Genomic DNA, 24,674 nt, shown 5'->3' on the forward strand with positions numbered 1-24,674 from the left:
TATTAAAAAAAAAGACGGACGTTTTGTTGAAACAAGAAAGAAACAGCGGCCAGCGGTGGATGAATGAACAAAAAATAAAAAAGAGGAGCTTGCAGATTATATACGAGTATTATTTTTGTGAAAAGAACGAGGGCATATTTCTTTCTTTCTCTTTCTTTATATTTATATTTTGAAAAGGAAGGATGCTGTTGCCGTTTCATTTTTCCGCTCGGCGATGCATCACGGGGCGCAGTGATACGCCTGTTTGATTTAAGCACATGAATCAATCCCGTTTGTTTGGTCTCGTCAAATACATTCGAGATCTTCTCTTTTTATGTACAAACGACTGCGAGAGAGAAAGCATAGGCGCCGATGTTATGTACCAAGTGCGCTATTTATTTTTTACCCAGAGACGTGCATACAAAAGAATCGATTTTTCCTCTCTGGCGCGCGTTGCTCGCAGCACTTTCATTCTGGATGACTGCCGCACTCGCCAGCCTTTCGTAATAAATTATCATAGCCTGGTAGTTTTTAATTTTTTCTCTCTCCTCCCCTCGCCGCGAGAGCTGAGCCCATTGTTTTCAGCCACAAAGCATTAGCGAACGGTTTTATCTGTGCGAACGCTGTCGGGCTTTACGCTGCTAATAGTTGTTAATTATGTCCATTCATTATGTAAAAACAACAACAAAAAGCCGCCGCCGCCCACCAGCAGCCTCTGCAATGGTAATGCTGAAATAATACTTGGAGAGAGCAGGCTTTTCGCTCCGTCATAAATATTGCCGAGGAGAATTAATTAATCACCATGCGCCCTCCGCACCATTGCCGCCGCGAGCGATTCAGGCGCGAAATTATTTTTTATCATTTTTAATTTCCTCTGTCATATGAATCTTTCTTCTGCTCGCGCTGCTACTGATGCTCTCTCGTCTCCCCAGTTTCTTTTGTAAGATGAGAAAGTAGCAAGTGTTGAGAGCAAATTGAAAAAATGGCTATAATTTACAAGGGGCTTTTTCTCATTTCGCCGCCGCGTCCGGCCTTTCCACCCGCCTACCGTAAGCGTCTTAAAAAATTTTCCTCGCAATTTAATTACTTTTTTACGGCTTTTGATCTCCGCTCAAGATATTTACGATTGCGACAGAAAACAATCAACACAGTTCCTCAACAAAAAAATAAGCTTTGATAAGTCAATTTATTTTCCCTGAACTTTAAAATCAATCTAAGGATTTTTCAATTTATTTGTTGTACTGGTTAAAGAAGTTTTCAAATTAAAAATTAATAATAACTATAAATTGATTATAATACACTTTTAATTATTTTTTAGATACATTTTTTTTTGAATAATTTTTTTGACATTTTATATTTAACGAATTTATTTAATTTAGTTTCTTAATTAATATTTGCTTAACAGGCAAAAAATCTTAAAATAATTACCTGAATCAATTGTTTTAAAAATTGAAACTAAATTATAATTTAGAAAGGATTTTTATGTAATAAAACTGTTTCCTTTTGTAAGATAAATTAGAATTAAAAAAAAAAAATATGAATTATTTCAAAATCAAATATCAATTATGAAAGAAAATAAAAATGTGTAAACAGGAAAAAGTTTTTTTTTAAGAGGATTTTACGTGGATTTACTGAAACTGTGCGAGAAAAACTTGGCTTTCAAGAATGGAATACAAACCAAAATTCAGAAATTTTTAAACCGTCGAACAATTAAAAAAATGTTTCCTATTTTTGCCATTTCTTTTCAATATCTTTTATATATTATTTTGATCAGAAAACTTCCTTATGTTGCTAAGTCTTGGCCTCCATTTCCTTCAAAAATAACCCTTTCTGCCAAACATAAAAGACGCTCAAGAAAGTTTCCATGTACTTACTTCTCCTCTTTCTCCTTGTGGAGAGCAAAATATTGCTCCTTTTTTGGGCCTTCTCGAGACGAGTGCCATCCATATAGGCGCTCGCACTTAAGTCAAAACGTTTTGTCGGTAATAGAAAGTTATTTGCATGCCGGCAGATAAAATATATGTCCCCCCGTTTTTAAGTGAATTGACAAGCAAGCAGCCGGGGCGGCGATCGCTGGCTGCACACATTCGGAGGGAATTCTTATTGCGCAGGAGATAAGCATTAGCTTTTTTGCCTCTGCGTCCGTCCGAGAGGGATGGATATGCAAGCGCAATTTCTCTTGATGGAGGCTCCTTTTACATTTGTGCACACTCTCCGGCTGGCTGTTTTTGTTATCAATAATATTATTCCTCTCTCTCTCTCGCTCAAATCTGGTTCTATTTTCGCCTCCCTCGCTTTTATTTCTTCCTTTGGTACATCAGAGAGCGAATTTAATGCTTTCCAGCGCCGAGTGCAGGAAAAGCGCGGCGTATAAAAAATGCAAAAAGGCACTCGTCAATGAATAATATCGCGAATTACGCTTTTGCAGCGGCGCCGTATCATCGCCGCCATCAAAAGTGACTGAACAGTTGCTGTCCACTCGAATTTACATGTGTTCGCGCGTTTGAAACTCGACTCGCGCCCACGCCAGTCGGCCGGGCCGGTACATTATTTGTTGACAAAGTGCTCTCAGCCACTTGTTTAGCGCCGCTGCTCCGATCTCTCACTCAAGAGCTGTCCGTGATTTTTGTTTGACGGCGGAAATTGGCTGCCCTGACCCATGCAAATCGTGCCTTGCTCCGTAGCGACGGAGCAAACTTTATATTCGCTAAAAAAGGAAAATAAATAAAAGCTCGGTCCAGATTCACGGGTTTCTATAATAAAACTTTAAGGAGAGGTTTTTGCAAAAAAAAAACGGCCTTTTTAATCTTAGAGGTAATTTTTCCCTTCTTTAGCATTGGTTTATAATGTCAGTTCCAAGAAGACATAGTAAGAAAAATTTAATTTATTTGGAGAACTGAATTTTTAGATTTTAACATTGTTTCTTATGGTAATTTTGTAAAATAATTGTATTTTCTTAAAATAGGGCCTGACGAAAATTGATAAAATTTCACCAAACCACGTTCACGCATCACCCCAATTAAGATGGAAAAATAAAATCAATAATCAGTCACATTGATCTTATGAGAAAAGATTGAGGAAGTTTTTTTAATTTACAGTGTAGATATCATTTGTTAAAATGAAAAATTTTAAGTCAGAAAATTGAAGAAGCCACATTTCAGTTGAAACAAGGAGAAAATTAATTCGAATGCGCTCCGTATAAGCACCACGATTCAGGGAGTTGTGGAAGTTCTCTCGTCAGTAGCAAATCGAAATCGTCGCCGAGAAGGTGAGATCGGCCCCGTAAAACAATCATTAAAAGTTTTCGCCCGGCGAGTTGGACTTGTTAAATCGCAGTGCAGCAGCCGGGGAGACACGGCTGTCGAATCAAACCGTCGTCGTCCTTTACTGCTGCGAACAGAATCTCTAAGCCGCCGGACGCCTGCTTAATTGCCTCGCATTTTTGACATTTTATCTCGCAGCTGCTAATTGATCTGGCCTTTATTTCTGCGACGGCCCTCTTTGTTGCCCCTAACGAGCGCTGGTCGCTTTGCTGGGGAAGTGTGACATGAAGTTTTGGAATGTTTATTGTAATTAACGTCGCGCATCTGACTCGTAGAAGCGAGAGAGAAAAAAAAGAAGAAGGTTTGGTTGTGTTTTTTCTTGTTAAAAAGAAAGTTTTTCTCAACTTCTTTGTTCTTTAATTCTGAAGAAAGTTTCTTCCTCCCTTTGAGGAGTAAGATAGATTGCACAGAATTCTTAGCTTAAGCTAAATCTTTGTTTTTAATATTGTCAAAAAATAAATTGTTTCCATTCCAAATTTTTCAAAAAAAAATTATAATAATTGGGAAAATAAATTAAGATTTTCCAACTAAATACTTAATTTCATCTGGCACCAAATTGAAATCAAATTAAATTTCTCATTCCACGTGCGATTCTCTCCCTTCATGTGACACTTCCCTCGCTCCTTTGTCTCCAGCCGCCGATGAAGGTGAGGAAAATAATTAGCCGCGTACGTTTCTCGGAGGCGGACGCGTGCCGTGTAATGGGGCCTGACGCAACAGTCAATTAAATCGCGGTCCCGCCGGCCGGAATGTGCTTTCGGCTTTTTGCGCCGCTTTGTCTTTGCACCGCCTATTATATGCAAATCGATCTGCACAACGAAATGAATTTCCCATCGTGCACGACGGGGCGGTCGGACCGGAGAGCGCCTGGGGTGCAGCAGACCCTCGGCCGGGCAGGTCACCCCCTCTGCCGGCGTGACCCGTTACTAGTGCGCACGCACGTGCCTTTGGATAAAATCGGCCTCGCGTGTTTTCAGCAGAGAAAAGCGATGCAGGCAAAACAAGCGCGAGCGACAACAATTTCCCAGCGCAGCCCCCATCTGCCGGCGCCATAAAACGCCGTGCGCCGCAACTCGAATTTCTATTTCCCGCAGCCGCTGCTCTCTCTGAATATACACGGGATTTGTCAGTTTAATACTCCACGAACGCAAATCTTGCAGATACCAGCACAATTTGCTCAGCCCGCCGCCGCCGCCGCCGCGTATTTATTTATTTACTTTTTGCTGAATTTTATCCATATTTTTTTTATCCGCCGCTGCACGACTCCCCCGTCGAATCGCAGCCAGCCGGAGCCTTATCTCGCGATTTATGACAAATGAGTTCGGAAATGGAACGCTGCTCAAGGACCTTTTTGCGACCTTTTCTGTGACGTTTCGAAAAATATAGTACTACTCACTCCCTGCTCGCAGTGTATTAAAAATGGAAAAGGAGCCGCCGCGCTGATGCTCTGCTCCTCAGCGACGTGGAAAAAAATCCAATGGACTTCCTTGATCTCGCCCCGTATAATTCCATCCTTTGCATTCCCAGCTAGTTCTGATGCAATGAACTGGAAGCAAACTTCAATTAATTTGGTGCTGGTATTCCCTTGAATTTTCAAAGAAAAATATTTAATGGTTTAATAAAATTTATCTTCTTACCTTCAACAAAGAGAAAATGTGGAGAAATAGTGATTGATACATTTAAATATATTTATTTTAAATCAAGTTAAATTTGTTTCTATGAAAACCTTCACATATACCATTCAGAACGGTTCAAACTTTTGCACAATAGATTTGTTGCAGCCCCTCTGTCGCTTCACAAACTTGGACTGTGACTATCATGCATTTTTTTTTTTAAATTATACTCCATGCTCTCGATTCTCTTAATTTGAATTTGCGAGTCCCTGATGATGGCATGTGCAAATCGACCTGCTGGAAGACCGAGGATCAAAAACGATCTCGCGAATTCCCACACCGAATGCGGGGGATGGTTTTTTCCGTGCCTGCGTATATTTGAATTAATCTTTTTTTTATACGTACACATTTCCCACTCTCTTTTATTTTGAATGCGGCGCCACACATTAATCATTTTCTGCTCCTTTGATGAATTTCGCGTCGCCGTTTGAAGTTGATAGCTAGCGCGGCTGTTTTCCTTTTAATTAGGGAGTTTGTCAACGCCGCTGGTAAACATGTATATATTCATACTGTGTGTGTGTGTCTCTCTCTCTCACTCTGGCACACAAACACCGAGCCAACCCACTCAAACACATTACACAAATAATACTGCATAATTGCGAATTGGTACCAATTTCGGTAATGTATCATCATTCGTTTATTTGTTTGACAAGCAAATGAGCATTTACATTAATTATGAGGCCTCGTCGCGTGTGCGTTTGTCAGCCGAAATAGGCAAACAGCGCGTTTTATTTCACGACTTAATCACGCTCCGTCGACCTCCATTAGCGCCAACACGAAACTGCAGCAGCAACAGCCCAGCGATGATTAGCCATCTTTCGCAAAGCCTTGCTTATTCCTGCAACGGATGTAGGCAATAAGTTTGCCCCTCTGCTGCGCAGGTTGCATAAGCAGCCCCCCGCCCCACCCCCCGCCCGCGCGATACTGCAGCAACGATTGTCGGTGGCGCAGAAGCTCTCTGTTGCTACACACACTGCATGCACTGCATTGCCACACGATTGTGTAATTAGGACCGTGTGCGACGCCATTAGCGTGCGAGCGAGTGCGGGGGTGAATTTAAATTAAAGGACGCCGAAAGCACAAATGGATAGTTTTAAATAAATGCTGTGTGTGTGTGTGCCTTTGTGTCCGGGTGGATGTTTTTAAATGCGGGGGAATACCGGACCTGGCTGAACAATCCAATTTTCTCTGGATGTTTTTGGAATTAAAAATGTAAATGACCTGAAATTTTAATAAAAATTTGAGGCGAAAAAAACCCTTCTGCAGGGCTCTTACGAAAAGCTTTATTTAGTTGATTATACTGGAGTATGGCTTATATTATTTTTTATGATTATTTCGGTTGTTAAAGTAAAATTCTTGCCAGCAGTGTTGCCGATTTGTGGAACAATTCCTTTTTACTATTAAATTGTTTTCAACAATTGAATGTAAACAATGTATTTGAAACAATGTGGACAAATAAACAACAATAATTATAATAATCAATACATTGATGAGTAAACAAAATTTTTTTAAACACAGTCTGATAAAATTTAAATTTTTAATTAACCATATAATAATTTAAAAAAATTAAAATGTATAATTTCATTTCATTTTAATAATTCTATTTTTACTTTTAGATTAATCATAAAGATGGTGATTCAGTAAAATTTTTAATCTACTTATCAGCCCGTGATTAAAAAATTTGATATTTTCTCAAAATTTTATCAATCTCTTACAATTAGAGGAGAAGTTGTTAAAAAGTAAAAATAAGTTATTTCGAGTTTTACAGGCATAAATAAACGTGAACGCCACGTGATTATTGGAACTGACGTCCCTATCACATTCCATTTTCAATATCCACGCAGACATATTTGAATTCCATCTGTAAAAGGCCATCGAAATTCGCCTGCAAAGTGGCACTTGAAACGAAGCCGGCCATCAAAAGCATCACTCTTTCTTTCCCTCTCGACTGGCGCGAATAAATCGATGCGCCTGGCGTAAAAGTAACTTGTTGCCCACACCTTTGGCTCGCCACTCGATCGGTGGGTGGGTGGGTGGGTCGGTGAGGCAGGCGTACACAACTAACACGCCAGCCACACATTGAATCAATTTCCTTCCTTTTCTAATTCAATAAGCGTCCTTTGAATAAACTCTCCTCGGCGGTTTCTTCGCGCTGATTGGATTGCGATTCGCGGAGCTTGTCATTAATCTGCTCCGCTGAACGGCACTTTTGGCACAGCGTAATTTTTCTCCCAATTAGCGAGGGCACAAGGGGATCTTGCAAGTACGCCGAGTGGGTAACAAAGGCCCCCCCTCCCTTCTTTAACATAAATTTGCATCGAATAACATGCTTTTCATAATCGTGTTTATCATAATGGCTGATTCTGCTCACTGGATTAAAGATGCAGAAATGTTCAGACCTTGTTAGTCTTAACAACAGTGATCGGCTTGGGAAAAATAGGTTATTTTTATGGCATCTTATAAGCTGGCTTTTCAGCTGAAATGGGTTGGAAATAAATAATTTTAGGCAGAAAAAGCCAAATAGGTGAATATTTTTTGCATCGAAATTATGAGTTTGAAGGTGATTTTTTTCAAAGAAGCTTTATTTGGAAAAATAGGCGATTTCGGGTGAAATTTTTAAAGAAAAAGTAGTTATTAAAAGGTGAAAAAGTTTGTATTTTCTCAAATAGGTTAAATGTACAGTGAAATATTGTGTTTTTTGCCACACTTGTGATTTTAAATTGTTCTAAATTGTCAGAATTTTTATGGCAAATGATATATTTTATCATTTTAGAAATACATTTTCCAACAAATAAGTGAAAAAAGTGTTAAAACTTTTCCACCATCCTTGAACAGTGTTGAAGAAAAAAGTGGATATGGACTAGTAGGCGTGAAAAGAGTCAAGATTTGGGAATTTTTACGCAAATTCAGAATTACTATTTTTTGGAAATGAAAAAAATCAGGCTTGAGATGTAAAAATTGTTTTTATTACAACGAGGACAAGCCCGATTTCTTCATTTCCATGATCTTCTTCTCGAGTGTCAACTTCTTCAAACAAATGCAATTTTTTTCTTACAAATTCTGCAGTTAGGAGAAAACGAAGCTGGTTAGTGTTTTTCTAAGCAAACTTCCTTGTAGATTCTGCCAAGGGCTATCATCCCTTTTATACATTCTGCGCTTAAGTTATGCAGATCATTATGCACAACCCTGTACCCGCTGCTTTATCATAATTCTGGCGAGAGCCAAGTTTTTATTTTAAAATCGGCTGCACTCTGGGGAGCTCAAATCAATGAGGTGCGACGACGTGGTGGTGGCGACAGGGAATTTACTTTCGGCGTGACGCACCGATGTTAGAAGTAAGTTGTCTCGGGCTGAAATCCGGTGAAGGGAGTTAGTTAAAAAGCGGCAGAATTTTCGATCCGCCGCCGCTCCTCATATTACTGTCAAGCTCTAAAAGCACAAATCAATTCCAGGCCCGCGCGTATTACGACGAGGGTTTTACGGCGGAGAGAGAGCGAGCGAGTAAGTCCGGGTCGGTCGGCGGCTGCAGCCTCACTGCAAATATTATGAAATATTCGCGCGCCAAGATTAAAAAAAGCGCCCTTTGCTCGGCGGAATCCTGGGCCTTATGAGGCTGGGCGTGGCCGCGGTGCACCAATTGGGCTCAAAGGCGGGCCATTAACACGTTAGCATGGCACTAATTCTTCATGAAAAATTTATACCGGCGCCGCGCGCGCGTGTTGTTTTTATTTTTCACACTCGCGTCGTGCCGCAAATACGTACCGGAGAGAGAGAGAGAGAGAACGTTGCTTTATCTACCGTTCATGCATTTAATTACTAATAACGTAGGTGATTAAACACAGGAGCTGTTGCAAATAGATTTTCAGCAGCGGCTCATTTCGCGCGCTGCCTGAATAAAAGCCAATGTAGCTTATGCTCAGGATTTATCTCTCTGGCGCGGCAACGGCAATTTCGCGCCATTTGCGCCGCGCCTCGTTCTGTTGCACACCAGAGAGGCCCCAAAACGCAGCGCTCATTCGTAACCAAGCTGCGTTGTCTCGGAAAATAAATAATGGCACGCGATTTAAAATGTATGAAAGGAACAACAGGTTCCTTTTGGCCGTAATAAGCATAAACAAAGCGGCAACCTTTTCCTTTTGCGCTGTATGTGTATTCCAACTTTCTCTGCTTGCGGAGAAGTAAAAGGAGGAAATTGATTGTTCAGTCATTCGTGCGTTGCCAAAGTTTTGTGCACGACAGTGTAAGCAAAGCAATCCGAAATGTTTTTCAACAGCAAAAGGTCAAACATAACGACTGCGATGTTTAAACGCAAAAGTTGGGATTGGTTTTCAGCTCCTTAGCCTCAAGGATTGGAATCAAATACGTTGTACCAGCAACTTCTTTGGCAACTACGAGAATAACAAATTAAAAAAATATATATATACAAAATCAAAATCAGAACTTTGAAAATCAACGAATTTTTTATGTTTTTTACATCATCTATTTATTCTACCTTCAAAGTACTTCAAGCAATTTTTATTTGAAAATGAAGTTAAAATCATCTTGTACCATTAATAAGATCAAAAATTTGTTAAAAAAAACACAATTAAAATTTAGAAAGAGAAAAATACAAAAACTTTCGGGAAAAAAAACAATTTCCTAAATTTACACATTTCAGTGAAAATCATAAATTGGAATATTTTACAAAAATTTTTGCGGATTGTCAAATGATCGTTGTCCTCGTTGAAAAAATTACATTTTTTATTTTTTTTTTCATGCTAACAATAAGAACTTCTTGACTCAAATGTTTTAATCTACTTGCAAAATTAAATTCCGCCCTAGTTTTAACTTTTTTATTTTGCATCCAGCAGCAACCATCTTGCCACTGCGGAGTAAAAAGGAACATCCCGAGTTTAGAATATGCCGGCATGCAATATAATTTCAAATTACTCTTGGCGCTGTTCTTTCAAAGCACTTGATGCAGAAAGGTTAAAATTGCGCTCGGCAGGCACTCGGCTGCCACTCGTGGGGTTAGCGGTGCAAAGCCCGTTCAAGAAAGAATCTTAATTCATGGTAAAACTTGGCCATCTGCGCTCACCCCTTCCGCGGCTCACTCATTTAAGATGCAACGAATAATTACATTGCAGATAAAACTGCATCCCTACTCGCCAGCTTTTGACTCGGGCGGAATTGAAAAGAAATTTCACTCCACACACATCAAACGAGAAAGACTGCATAAATTATTCCGGCGGATGAACCGCTCGAGCGACGCCGTGTTCCGAGCCCGGCGTCTACTTTCTCAACTCTTGTAAATTAAGGGCAGCCCAAGAAGAAGCGGCGGCGGCGGCAGTGAGCGGCAAAGTCAAATTTCAAGCTAAATGACCACAGGGTTGGAACAATAAGGACGGGCAAGCGGCCCCGAGGCTAATGGAGCTGCCGCTTCTGCTGCTCTTTCTGATAATGTCTGCTGACTAGCGGCTCTCGGCGCTACTTTGAAGTTGATTATCTCATTAATAAAATTACCATACAACTATGGAGGAGCCCCTTGTTATATAACAAACAAAACCCCGAGTAAAACTTTCCGGAGAACATCGCCTATCTGCAGTTGTCAAATTCAGTCGGACGCAAATAATTTTAATTATATTGGGTTGGGCAAAAATATAAAAAACTGCAAAAACTCTACAAATTTTGTTAGCGGATGAAATTGCAGGAGGCAATAATACTGAAAGACGTCTGTATAAATTTAAGCTTTCAATTGAATTGGAATGAAATTTAAATATTTAAAAACTGAATTAACACTAATATAGTTTCATGTCATGTGCTCAAATTTTATTGATGCTAAAATTAAAATTAACAAATGACTGCAATTGTTATTAATATTGTCTTTTCGTCCACATTGTTGCAAATTCAATTGTTATAAACAAATTATTTAAAAAAAAAATATTTTTTTTAACAAAACGGCACCACGATAGCAAGAATTTTGCTAAAACTTCCAAGATCAAAAAGACCTTAGTGAGCCTCAATTGTTGTGTTATATTTAAAATTAGTTGCAAATCATGTTTATAAATGTATAAAATTTTTTAATCCTAGTTAATTTTTCATCAGATAAAATTATAAAGGCAAAGTTCCCTTTGTTGAAGATGGCCAGCAAATCATAATGGGTGGAGCGCTTCTTTTGTAAAAAAATTTTTGGAACAAGTGCGCGATGCCTGAGAGCGGCAGTGGCCTTTTAAAAGAAACAAATTACAAGCCCGTTAAAAAGCAGCTCGCCGGCGGCTACGCAGACATTTTGTTATTCCAAGGCAGCTCGGTCGTATATGCGAAATCAAAACATCGGGTGTGTGCATTTCGGAGAAAGTAGAGGCAGCCTAATTAGAAAGCATGTTCGTGTTTTTTGGTAAAAGCAGTTTTACGGGATGTTCGCTGCTGCCTGACATGCCTCTTTATTATATTTAATGTAAGGGAAGAATAATAATAACACACACTCTGCTGTCGGCCCTGCCGAGCCCATAAAATAACAGATTGAATAAAAAATAATATACAATGGCGCCTTGTATGAGGAAAATAGAGAGCAAAATTACCTTGTCTCAGTTTGAAGCTAATTTGCAGAAAATTACAATTTTTAATCAAATGCGGCAAATTATTTCGCACGTGAGAGAGAAAGAAAGCCCAAAGGGGGTTGAGCGTGAAAATGAAAAGGGCGGCGACGCACACGCAGAACTCGGCAGCAGTTGCGGAATAAAAAAAAACTGCCGAGCTGCAGGGAATGGATGGTATTTTACATTTTAGGTCGAGAGAAGCCTCATTATAGGTAAAAGCAGAATTTTTAACAACCAACCAGCCTGCGGTGTGCAGCGGCTTTTTCCTTAAAAATACAAAGAAAATTACCTAGAGAAGTTAAAATATTCAACGGTTTTGTCTAAACTTGTTTTCATTCTGTAATAAATTATATAACAGAGGTCTTTTGGTTCCAATCAGTTAATTTAGAATTTTGAACATTGTACTGAACATGTGCTTTCATCAAAGGAGAGTAAAATTCCTGGTGATTTGAATTTAAAGTCGGCTTTTGCACAATGGGTTTTGTGAGTTGTTTATTATTTAAGAAAAAAACAATATCCTTGTTCTTAAACAATAAACAGCCCACAAAACCCTGCAAGGAAAAGCGGACTTTAAATTCAAATAATCATGAATCAACCCTTGATCGTGAAATTCTACTATTAAAAAAAAGAAAAGAAAACTATCGAGAGAATTCCATAAAATTAGTTTAATAAATTTTAACAGGCCTAGAATATTAATTTATTTGTCTGAAGAACATTTTCTTGCAATTATTTTCTTCCAAAATTAATTTATTTATTGGTACTCAACGCTAATTGAAATTGAAATTGGGGGCTTTATCATTTTCAAGTATTGCAGTTTCTTCCCTTCTGGAAACCAAACAGGGCACATCAGATTCCTCGAGGCGGCCGTTTTCAATTTGCGATCGAGTCATCAAAAGTTTTTCCCGCGCGCTTCAATTACACAAATTGAGTTTCCGCGAACTAACTCGGCTGTTTGGAAATTGGAAAACTCGGCGCACAACATATTAATTAATTAATTCAAAAAATAATTGTTGCTTGTTGGTCGCGCACACCTCGAGCGCTGCAGATGTGGCAAAATTTGATTAATATAAACTGAAGGAGGGTCCCTTTATTGTCTTTACACAAACAAAGCCGAAATTGATGCAGTGGCAAGCATCAAATGGAAATAATTGCGTCGGCGGCGGCGAGAAGGGCCTAAAAAGTGTATCACGGCAATCATTTACCGACTTCCCCCTATCTTTTCTGCTTAATAATTCATAATCAGCAGCGGAGCGAGCGAGCAGTGAATGGTGGCGGTGGCGGAGGAGCCTCTTTGCTTATCTCTCCCGCTCGAAACCCTAAGTCAAGTACACAAAAGACACCAGCCAAGTTGATGTGTTTGTATCTTTGAGCCCCGCAATGAGAGCAGCCGAGCGCGCCCTGCATATATATCTCGCTCGCTCGCTCGCTCGCTCTCTCTTGCTCGCTCCACGCTTCCCCTTTTGTGGCACTTTGCACACATAACAGCTCCATGTGAATGCTGGCTGAGTACCTTGTGAAGTAAAGTTGACCCGAGCACTTTTGAATGGCACTATTAAATGAGAGAGTTAAACAGATGGAAAATAGCCGGCCGAGAGCAAATTAACATCGTAAAATTTTTCCATCATTTCCGCAGGCAGAAAAAACGCATTAACCTCGGTGCTTAAATCACAAACTTAATCAGCAGGCACGCCATGAAAAAGGTTTAAAAATCCTGCTTCGGTCGCGTGGGTGCTTTAAATTATCCAAACTTTTTTTCCGTTGCAAATGGAGAATAATTAGTTAAAGATTATCTTTCAAAAATTTACAGTTTCCCTCTGGTGAGTTTAAATTTGGGGAAAGTTTGTATATATATTTTTTTAACTAAATTAAAGAAATTAGGTCCAGGTTAAAATGAGATACACTCGTTAATGACCACTTTGCAAATGAATCGAAATTTGTAAACATCAATAGCCTGCAAGGTTTCAATTTTGAGGGAACAAAGCATTCATCGAAACTTGGCTGAATTCCCGAACAGCAGATATACTCAAACGGGCGGAGGAAATCTAATTTGCGCCGACAAAACGCAAGTCCAATTATCCCATCCGACCTCCAGCTCCGTCTGCCTCCCTTTTTTTTTTTTAATTTTTCGTGTGTCGGTTGACAAACTTTTCCGCGCATCGAATATCAATTGGCACGTGAGCGTGCGTGCGCGATTAAGAATTCCGAGCGCGCGCCTCCATCAGCACGGCGCAAGGCAAAGGCCGGCGAATTTTATTTCTGACAAATATCCGCGTTTAAATTTTCATGCTGATTGTCGAGAAGGAGAGAGTCTCGTTCTTTCGCGAGTGCTTTGTGTGTGTGTGTGGGCCCGAAAAGAGAGAAAGCACATCCCACTTTTTATTTACTCAACCTCATTTCACCATTAGCAATTAGGAGGAAGGAGAGCGAGCGAGGCGGGAGTTCATCCCCTTCTTGATAAAAAGCGAGCGGCCTTTGTTGCAACAAATTTATTCATCCCGGCAGATAAAGGAGTTTGCAAACCACCTCTGAATGCCGGCTTAATTGCAATTCAGTTTCTCTCTCACTCGTCGGCTCTCTCCTCACGCGAGCCCCCCTTCGCTTCACCCTTTGGAAAGAAAAAAAAGAGGCCAGGTTGCAACTCAAATCTGCGATCTCGTGATTACGACGATTGCCGCCGCTTTTACGACGGTGGAATTCGTGAAATTCTGGCCGATTCTTCGTCCCTCTCGCGCAGAAAGTATTTTTGCACCGCTCGTAAAACTAATTGCGCCCGGCTCGGGACTGCAGCAGCGTGCGGAACTGCCGGCTCGTGTCTGTCCTTCAAGGATGCGGCAATAACGCTGCAGGAATCCTTGTTTTATTGACCGTTTTATACACATTATTTTTTGCAACCTCCGGACCGCTTGCAATTCTTAATTCATTCCGCAACCCTCACAATGCTCCTCAGCTATTTCTATTTCATCTTGAGAGAGAGAGCACATTTTTAAATCTCTTTTATGGCCTTGCAATTTTTTTTAACTGCTGCCAGAGGTCGTTGGCTCGGTCGGCATTTCATGAATATTTCTTCTGGAATTGCATTCTTTGCCGAGTGACATGAATGCCAATCTGAAAAATAGTTAAAAATTACTTAAAATTAAAATCAAATAAATTTGTACCTACCACCAATAAAATTTATAATTTCATTTCTTCTCGCTATTTTTGTGTGCTCGGAGTTTGAATGTGGCCCATTTGTATCGTCCTGGTCCCATTGTACTCTGGCAGTGCCAACTATCCATTTTTGTCAACAAAAGGTGCAATTCAAAGCAATCACGGAAGCTCCTTTCTGAGGAAAAGTCAGACGGCCGTGCGACTTCTTGCGCAACTATTTGGCCGACGCGGTGTTAAAACTAATTGCGAGCGCCGAGAAGTTGGATCCATCCATTCTGCAGTCTGTTGAATGAGTCTCTCTAGCAGATAGCACTTTGTATTGTGCATGGAGATAGACACACACACACTTATACCTACAAAGTATATATGTAGTCAGTCTGCTCTCCGCCCTGCTCTCGCCCGCCCGCCCGCTCTGGAACAGCCGACACAAAGGGAGTGTTGCGCATGTTGTGTTATAGATTTAGGACCCGCAATGTACACTGCAGAACAACCGCCACTATCAAATTCCGGCTAGAGAAGAAGCTGCTCGCTCTTCTCTTGTGTTTGCTCAAAAATTCGGTTATTATGCATTCCGACTTATTTATTCGCACACGCTCCGAAATCAAACGAAAACACGGTGGCGAATGCACCCCTGCTCGCCCTCCACCCCTCACACACACACACACGGCCGTATTACGTGCATTTCCATACCCCATGCATTTTTAACAATATCCAGGCAAGCGACGTGCAGGAGGCCTGCAGCGAGCGAGGGTTTGTTGCTCCCTTTCTTCTCTTTTATCGGCGCAAGAGAAAGAACCGAGACGTGTGTGTGTGTGTGTGTGTGTGCGGCTAGGAAAGAAGAAAATCCTAAAAATCACCTATAAATTATGACCCCGTAAAAAGCAGGCACACCGCGCGCCGCGACTTTTGCTCATTCCGCAGGCTTACGCCGAGTGTGCAAACGGAATAAATATTGCAAGGTGTGTGGCCGGGGGAGTGCAGTGGGAAATTGGATGCGTTTGGAATTATGCATAATATTTTTATCTCCCCGCCCAAGTGGACAATCCAAAGCTTTTAAGATGAGAAACGCGCTGCATAATTTAATCCTTGCATCGGAAGAATGGCTGACGTTGACGCTGATTTGATTGCCGCGAGAGCTGTGCGCAGTGAGATTTTTCCACATTTGTTTGTTCCGCTGTCTACTTTCATTTGAATACAAATCACAAACGCAGAGCAGTTCCTCTTTGCGCACTGCGTTTCTATACAACCGAGAGATGTGAATAAATCCTTGCTCTGAAATTTCAATCAATTCTTTTTTAAGAAAAGCTCACTTTTTAGTGGTATTTTCTTCGTTCGTAGACAAATCAAAATTCAAGATCTATCTACACGCCTAGAAATTATCAGGTTGAAATTACAATTTTAATTTTTTTTTTTTTAGAATTCTTGTTTAGCTGCTTTACTTTTACAAATAATTAAAATAAGTCAGAATAAATTACTATTACTTATATGTAAATATGCTACTTAAAACATGAAATGTAAGTGCACATGGAATTCTCTCCCGTCATTAAATCAACAATTGAAAATTGATATTTTAAAAGTAATTGAAATCAAATAATAATTCCTCCAAAATTTAGTACCAAACATCACTTTATTGCTCAACCTGGGTATTTTTACAGCTGTTGTTCTCCATAGCTAATTTTTTTCATTTTTCTTCGCTATAGTTGTTGTTCCTACAAAAAAATTCATTATTTTTGTTAAGTTTCTACTAAATTCAAAATCCTCACGCTTACAAATTATTATTACTGTTGTTCATTTTTCCACATTGTATAACTCTCATTCAGTCTCAAATTCAAAATTTCCTTATTTTGATATGCATTATTAAAAAGTAAAATTTAAGATCTTTTGCTAGCAAAGGGAAAAAATCTTTTGTATTTAAATGAATAATTTAAAAATTGAATCAATTTTAAATTATTCATTATATTAATATTTTTTTTTAAATAATTGAATCCGAATCTGAATTTCTCTGGAATTTAGTATCAAAAAACACTCTATTGCTCGACCCGGTTTTTTCTCTCACTGTTGTGCATCGTGCATTTCAATTTAAATAAATCGATGCATTCAAAGCTAGGCGGCAACATATTGCCTCCGCTACCTGAGGCGCTCAGCGCCGCTCCAATGACTTGTGTGTGCACTTTGCTCGCCTTTTGCATGTAATATTGAAATTCCGCCGTCTGCATGTCTTCTCGGATAAAATTACCTCGCGAGAGAGCGTGTCGCTTGTACATATTAAACATAAATTACTGTGCAGCTCTCATTTTTCAACTTCAGGATGGCGGATTACGTTAAGGCGGCGGATGCAGCGCGCCGTGCACCTGAGTCGAGCCGGTTGCATACTGCGCAAAGTTGTCTCTGCCACAATGGCTTTGCTTTGAGCAAAAAGAAGAAGCGGATTTTCCACCACAAAGGGGAATAATTGAATCCGGCGAACCCGCTGCGCAAATAAAATGTGTCGAAAGCAGTCCAATGCCTGCCATTATCGGAAATTCTGAGGTTAAAATTCAAGTGGCGATTGGAAAATCTGTCAATGAGAGCCGAATGCTGTTTTGTATTGGATTTAAATCAACCGCGGACAAAGCCTTTCCTGGCCATTGATTTGTAAAAATTCGTTTCCATCCGCAAAAGCGGTCAGCAAAAATCAAACCAATATTTCCCGATACAATTTGTTCCAGCTTATTTTAGGTCCCGGAATAATTAGAAAAATTATTTGTCTAAGAATGTAAAAAAAATGAGGTAAAAGGGTTGCTGAATTTCTCTTTGACCAGCGGCAAGAGCAACCAAAGTATTCCACCCACCATTTAAGAGCCGGTTGGATGTATTTTTCTTTTCGTCGCGTCTGGTAGAGGACATTAAATTAAATTACATAAAAATGCAAATAGCACTCTAGCCGGGCAACTCGAGTCCGTCCATCAGACGGTCGGTTGGACGGACGGAGCGGCGTGAAACAAAAGGGCGCTGCAGCATTAAAAAGTGGCACTCGAGCAGATCCACTTTACAAATTTTGACACAAAAGGCAGCGGCGAGCGAGCGAGCGACCGGGCCTGAATGGTGCATGTGTGTGGTCAATGGGGGTTGAATTTAACGGTGGCTACGGCGGCGGCGGCGGCAGCCGGGCCTCCTCCATTATTTACACTCATTAGCTTCTCCGGTGCGCTTTGTGTTTTTGAATTACACTACACACGCGGACGCAATTCGGGAAAAACACGACGCGCTAACATCATTTTGTCTGTTTCAGGAAATGAAAGTAAATTGGGCCACATCGCCTGGAAACCAGCCTAAACAAGACACTAGTAGTGAGTACCCTTTGCCTTTATTCTTTTTCTCCTCTTTGTTCTTTGCACATTTTCTCTTCAGCTGAATTTTTAGCCGCGCGTGTTTTTACTTTCCATTTGTCCGCTATACGCGGGCTTATTAACGCCAAGCCGGTTTTGTTCTTTCTTGAAACGGCTGAACATACACTTTAATTCTTTCACATCAGGGAAATTTTTTAAGCAAAATTTTACATTGCGGCCTTGGTAAAATTAACAAACTTCCATGGTTTTTTCATTTTTATTATATATTACTTTCAAAATCAAATTATAAATGTTAATTTTATTTTGTAGTTACTTTTATGTTGTTTTTATAAGGATTTTTAGAATAGTAGAAACACTAAATCTTGTGTAAAAATTACAAATCAATTTTTTGATTGGGATTTTTTTTATTAAATACCAATTTTGGGAAAAATCAGGATTTGTTTACAGCAGCTGAATTTTTTTGAAGTGGATCCTTTCTTAAAAAAATGATTGGGTTCTTTGCCAGCGTGTAAGATGAAGTTCAAAGTTGCGATTTTGAGTGAAGTGGATTGCCTAGGCAGATTTACAACGGCCTCATTTAACCGCCTCTCTTCTGCAAAATGAGCACAATCCATCAAAAAAGCGGACGGGACACTTTCCCAGAATCAACTCCCTGCGTATAAATCTGCGCATTTTTCTAGTTTAGGAGGCGCACTTTGCAATGCCGGCGTTGCGGGTGCGGATTAAGTGGCGCGCGGAGTTATTCCGCTCGAAGAGACGTCGCAATCACAAAGGATTTGGCCAAAGATGCGTCCGCCGCCACATTTGTTGTCTTTCGTTATCAAAATCCGCGCAGCCGCAAATTTAAATTCATGGGCCGTGCAGAAGTAATTCATACTGCAGTCGTGTTGTTTATACACATTCGGAGGCGAGATTTGCATTTGATTATTATTGTTTCGAGGGCCGGCCGCTCTGCGCAGAGAGAGAGAGAGAGGCTTATCGAATCGAAACGGCAGCGCAGGCCGCTATTAAAGCAAATAGCGTAAATCAGCGATCATAAAGGCGGAGCGGGCGACAGGCGTGCTGAATAATGCCGCCGACGACAATAAATAAAGCAGCGGCAAATAATAAAAGATACATTGCATGCAAAGAAGTAATATTTATGCCCGCGCACAGCCAGCGAAAAAGAGAGCGATGGTCTCTCCAACACTCGTGCTGTATCTTGTGTTTGCTCTCGACGCCGCTTTTTATTTATGCTCGCAAACATAATGTGCCAGCCAAGCTAAAATTTCAAAGATAATTCCGAATGGGAAAAAGCCGGCCGGGGAGGGCGAGCGAGCGGGGGCTGCTTTGACATCAGCTGCAGAGTCGGCTTTGTTCTTGTCGTTACTCAAGGCGGTACACGGCCCTTAATTAAATAAATAACTATACAAGTATAATATGTCACAGAGAAAGAGAGAAAGAGCAGCGGAGAAAAAGGCGACGACAATAACAGGACTCTCCGCCCTTAATTCTGCTGCACCCTGAAACAAAGCGCACGGGGCTGAATATAAATTTTCATATGTTTGTAAACCTAGTCCGTATTATTTATTTGTGTATATACAGTTTTAATTATTGCGACTCCAGCGGCGTTGGCTCTCGAGTCGAGAGGGTGCACACAAAAACTCCTCCGCCGCCGCCGCCGCTCCTTGGGCTATTATCGCTCGACAGCAATAAATTTGGCGCGAAATTAATGTTTGCCGCTCTCTCTCTCGGAACGAAAGTGGACGGATCATTTGCAAATGCTTCCAATCTCGGCATTTGTTTTGCAACGAGAGCGGCAAAACAAGAGGATGTTAAGAGTTTAGCAATCCGGACGGGAGACTTGTGGAAAATTTAGTGGAGGATTATTGGAATGAGCACAAACTTTCCTCTTGGCCCGTCTTAAGCGTTGGGAAAGCGGAAAACATTGGGCACTTTTTTAAATTTTCAATAAAAAGTTTCAAGGACCAGTTGAATACTTCTATTGTTCTTTTTGTAGCTTGGAATTTCTTTCAGTTATTTGTTAGTTACTTTCATGTAAATTTAAAAAACTTATATAATTTGACTATCAAAATTTAAAATAAATTAACATTGAAAATGTTTTCTTTCATATTTAAAATCAAAATAAGTGCCTTGAACATTGGTATTACATCAAATTGAGCGCGAGTTTGATTACATAACAAGGCGCACTGCCTTTGACCAAGCGCAATTTCCGTTGCCGAGCGAGCAAAGTAATTGGCAAATTGACTGTCAGCAATTTGCAAAAGCTCGGCAAACTCGCGTCAGACATGAATTTTTTAAAACTCCAACAAGTTGCTCAATTTGCCTTTTTCATTTTTTTTTTTTTTTTTTTTTTTGCCAGTGGAAAAAGTGACGTCTTCAGTTGCCGTCGGATTTTCAGCCATTAAAAGTTTCTTGTCTCTCCAAAATCTGGAGATGAAAAAATGAAACAAACACAATCTCGTCAACGCCGATGAAGGAGAAAAAAGAAAGTCTCGGGGCTGATGAATAATAAGCACGTGTGGCCGGCTGCAGAATCGAGTCTTCAGCAGGGTTTTCTCATCGGTCTCCGGGGGAAAATCCAGTCTGTTTGGAATTTTTCTTCGCCAACTAAAAGTTGCATGGCGAGGAAGGAAGTGAAGTTTGCTCGTCCGCTGAGGAATCTGCAAATAAAGTTGTATCGTATTTTGTTTCTCGTGAAAAATTAACGCGCTCGGAAATTTTTGCTCAGAGTTTCTGCTACGCTCGGATTCACTGATTTATGCAATTACCAGGGGATCGGCGATATTATTATATGAAGAGAGGAGTCTGTGAATTTATAAATGCATGCAAGAAACAGCACAAGAGGAGCGGTAATTAATGCAAAAGGTAGCCGAGCTAGCGCGCGAGCGATGAGAAGTTTTTTGAGCGAATGCAAAATCCTCCCGCTGACGCCAACCCAGCGGAACGTATTTAAGCAGCCCGAAATCCGAAAGTAAGTTTTTGCGCCAAAAGGCTTTAAGGAGCGGAAGCGGTGCAAGCACGCTTCCTACGGAGAATTAATTTTGACTCTGATTGAAAAAACTGCAGCTAAATTATGCATTGTAATGAGCAATGGAAGATAAATCAAGGGATATTTCCTTTTTTAAGAAAAAATAATATTAAATTTTGAAGGAATTGTGGAGAAAGTGTAGAAAAATTAAATTTATGAGATAAAATGATCTCAAATTTGTATCAAATATTTAGATAAATATAATGTTTCCTTCTCAATTGTGGTTTTTATTTCAAATTTGTTGTTGAAGTTTGGAAAAATACACAACTATATTAAAATATAGTATTAATTTTAATTCAATAAAATTATGCCAAAATTTTACTCTTGATTTGCCAATTAAAATTATGTAAACCCCTTTTGATAATAGTCCAAGGCTTAATAACTTTGATCAAACTTACTTGAGGGCCTTGAATCGCCCTCAAGTTTTAACCAAAATTTTCGTCCGTACTGTGAATAATTTAGTTGCCGATTTTGGCATCGGCATTACAACCTGGCGCAATCCTCGGGGCTATTTAAGCCGCTTCCTCCCATTACGGCGGCAGAAGAGAGGTGCACTTTGACTAACCATGCATGAAAATATTCTCTCGTCTCCCATCATCTTTCCCCTTTTGTGTATCAATGGGTGGAGGCCTTTGTTACGGAAACTGCTATACCGACGCGGCGGTAACAAGCCGCGCGCAGTCAAGAGGCCGCGTTATTGTTTATGTGCGCGTGTGTCATTGTCGCGACCGCCCCATTCTTTCTCTCCTTAATTCTTTCGTTTTTCGCCACATGCACGCACCGACTGACGTAATGAATGTGTCATGCATTATCGCGTGCTCGCGCCTCATAAAATTCAAAAATGAAAATGAAAATCCGTCGGCGGCGGCCACGCGCTAAATGGCCTCTTTACTTTCAAGCCCTCGCTGCTTTTTTTTTCGCCTTTCGCTGTTTCGGGCGATTGCTATTTTTAATCTCTTCACCACCTCTGGCCCGGCAGTCGGTATATTACTCTGGCGAAACCCACTCGAGTGCGGAGCTGCAAAGATTCAAGGTGTGAGTGTGTTGAGTTAGTCGAGCTGGAGTTATAATCGAATTATTCCTGCTGAGCGTCACACACATTAATGTGGAAATGTGTCCATCATGGATTTTACGTTGCATTCAATTTAAACGAGCTAGCAAATGGCGAGAAATCCAGAAAGAAACATTTTAAATGATTGCATAATTAAATTCAGGATTTTTGCATTCATAAAATTTTTGTCGTTGCAGAATAGCAATTTTGTCTACTGACTAACATTTAAAAATGTCTCAAATAAATAGCCCCATTGTGTAAATGAAGGGGTTTGTTCTACACTTGGAGTTAAATTTGTTCCTATACCCGAATAAAATATTGAGGGGGGCATTGTCGCAAAAATTGCGTTAGAAAGTGAATTTTGTGGCATTGACAAAAATATTCAAAATTTTCTGTTGCTTTTTCGGAAAATCTGATTTCCTGGAAAAGTACTCCAAAATTTCAAGTGAAATTTTAAGGGAAAGCAGTCTCTCTTTGAACAAGAAATAACTTTAGTGAAAATGAGAATGATTTATTTTTCTGTGCCAGTGAGAGTTAAAACAATCATATAAACACCCATGAGTAATCTCTTCACTCTTAACTACTTTCGTAAAAATTTTGACTTCAGCCTTTTGTGGGCTTTGTTTAGGATAGAAATAAAGATTTTCACTTTTTCTAATATAGATGCTGCCAATGGAAGCTAAAATTTATTAACTAACAAAAAGCTATCGTGAAAAGTCCTTTTTGTATTTCCGCCGAAAACGTAATCCTCAGGATTTTTTACGTCTAGAGATTAAAACGTAACAATTATCCTTATAGAAAGGTGCTTAAAACTTCTTTGGCTTTCCGCTTGGATTTAGGCGAATTTCCTAAATCCTTCCGTGCCGGTTTTTCAGCCAGACTTGATTGAAACAACGCTGGACGGCGCCGACCGCCAAATTTTACAAGCGTTCTGTGTGCACGTGTGGGACGCAATGATTTTTGAATAATTTATCGCTCTTTGTTGTGATTAATTATTCAATATACATATTGTTCGGCCGGCGTGTGTTTGCTCTGTGTGTGCTGCACGGCCGGTCGCTCGCTGTTTAAATGTAATTTTTACAAAGTTAAGCACTCGCTCGTTGCAAACGTGCAGAGAGAGAGAGAGAGCGAATTGCTAATCTCCTGTTAAAACACACTCGCATGGTGCAGGGGGCTTTTTTAATCTTTGCTCGTGGGCTTTCGTGCTCTGGCTGTTTGTGAATAATGTAGCGACTGCTGAACACACGCCCTCGCTCGCACCCATACACACACACATTTATCCGCGGCGTGTCAGACTCTTGGTTTGCGCTCAAAGAAAACCGCCGCTTTTCTCTGCGCGCGTTCATTTGCCAACGACGTCGCTGCGCTGAATCCACAAAAGCTTTTATATATAATTTCAGTCGGCGGTCGGTCAGCTTATTTCAGCACAGGCCGAAATTCGCCGTGTTTCTTCCAAAGCTTCTTTTTCGCCTCTTTTTTTATATTTTTACTTTCGGGTGCTGCAGCGACGACGACGTCTGTCTTCCTTCGCAGTTCAAACGTGACGCTTGACTCCTCTTTCTCGCGTATGCCCCTGGGAGGAAGTCGAGTTGCCGCCGCCGACTGAGTGCTGCTGCTGCTGCTGCCGCTTAAAATCTCAAAAATCCTGATTTCATTTCCCAAGACGCGTGCCTCTTTTACCTATACACACCGGTGGAAGGAAGAGCTGGCGTGTGTCATCCGCCCGGCTTGACGCACAAGCCCAAGTCGAGCGAAAAGAAAAAGCAACCCTCGGTGTGTGGGTAGGGCCGGCCGGTCGGTCGGTCTGTCGGTCGGTCGGACTGCTTGAGGTTTAGCGGTCGGCCGGAGGCTGGAATTGGACGGGCCGTAACTCTTGATAACCGCAATTTAGGGGATTAATCTAATTTGCAGTAAAATGGCATACGCGTGAATGGGAGCGGACGGATGTTGATGGAAATTAAGTTTGCTCCGTCTTTTGTTCCGTTCCGCCGGCTTGCTTTCAATTAAAGTTAAACATTTTCAATTCCACTTGGCTGTGAGCGGAAAAATGTTTGGAGAAGAAGCAGCAGAATTGCCGCTGGTTGTCGGCAAATGCATTTCCCTCCAAGTGTCTCGAGTGAAGTGATGCGTTGCTCTCTCTCTCTTTCCGCCTCTTCTTCCTTAAATAAGCAAGACGAGAAAGTATATAGAAGCTGCTCATAAAGGTGTATCTTGGGGTATGTGAGCTGCTTTTAATCTCGCGCGCGCTCCCTTGATAGCTGCCTGCATGAAATATTTATAAACCCATTATTATAAGCTAGCATAGAAATACACGCGTATTTTCCGCAAGCGCACAAAATCTCGACTTAAAAGTGCGCAAAAATGTACGTTCGGAAAGAAAGAGCCCTCGCTTGCTCGCTCTCCACTTAATATAATGGAGAGAGCGAGAGCTGAAAAGGCGGCAGCTCGAAAAAGTTGCTGGCCGGGTGTTATTTAATGCAAGGTAATGCGCCGGCATTAAAAACTGCGCGACTGAGATCTGCCTCATCAAATATTTACCCGCGATGAAGTATAGTGAGTGAGT

General features: G+C 40.6%; 1 protein-coding gene across 5 annotated transcripts in view; it reads left to right on the forward strand.

Annotated features, from left to right (window-relative positions):
* LOC132199062 (nucleolysin TIAR-like) overlaps window positions 1-24,674 on the forward strand; it is a 112,146-nt gene that overhangs the window by 57,677 nt on the left and 29,795 nt on the right. For all 5 annotated transcript variants that reach the window (XM_059623453.1, XM_059623502.1, XM_059623461.1 and 2 more), the window contains exon 5: window positions 17,972-18,029. In XM_059623453.1, the coding sequence (XP_059479436.1) occupies window positions 17,972-18,029 (58 nt within the window). The remainder of the gene's footprint in view (window positions 1-17,971; window positions 18,030-24,674) is intronic.

The sequence above is a fragment of the Neocloeon triangulifer genome, unplaced genomic scaffold (assembly GCF_031216515.1).
Source record: "Neocloeon triangulifer isolate White Clay Creek 2 clone unplaced genomic scaffold, ASM3121651v1 ptg000001l, whole genome shotgun sequence".
NCBI lineage: Eukaryota > Metazoa > Arthropoda > Insecta > Ephemeroptera > Baetidae > Neocloeon > Neocloeon triangulifer.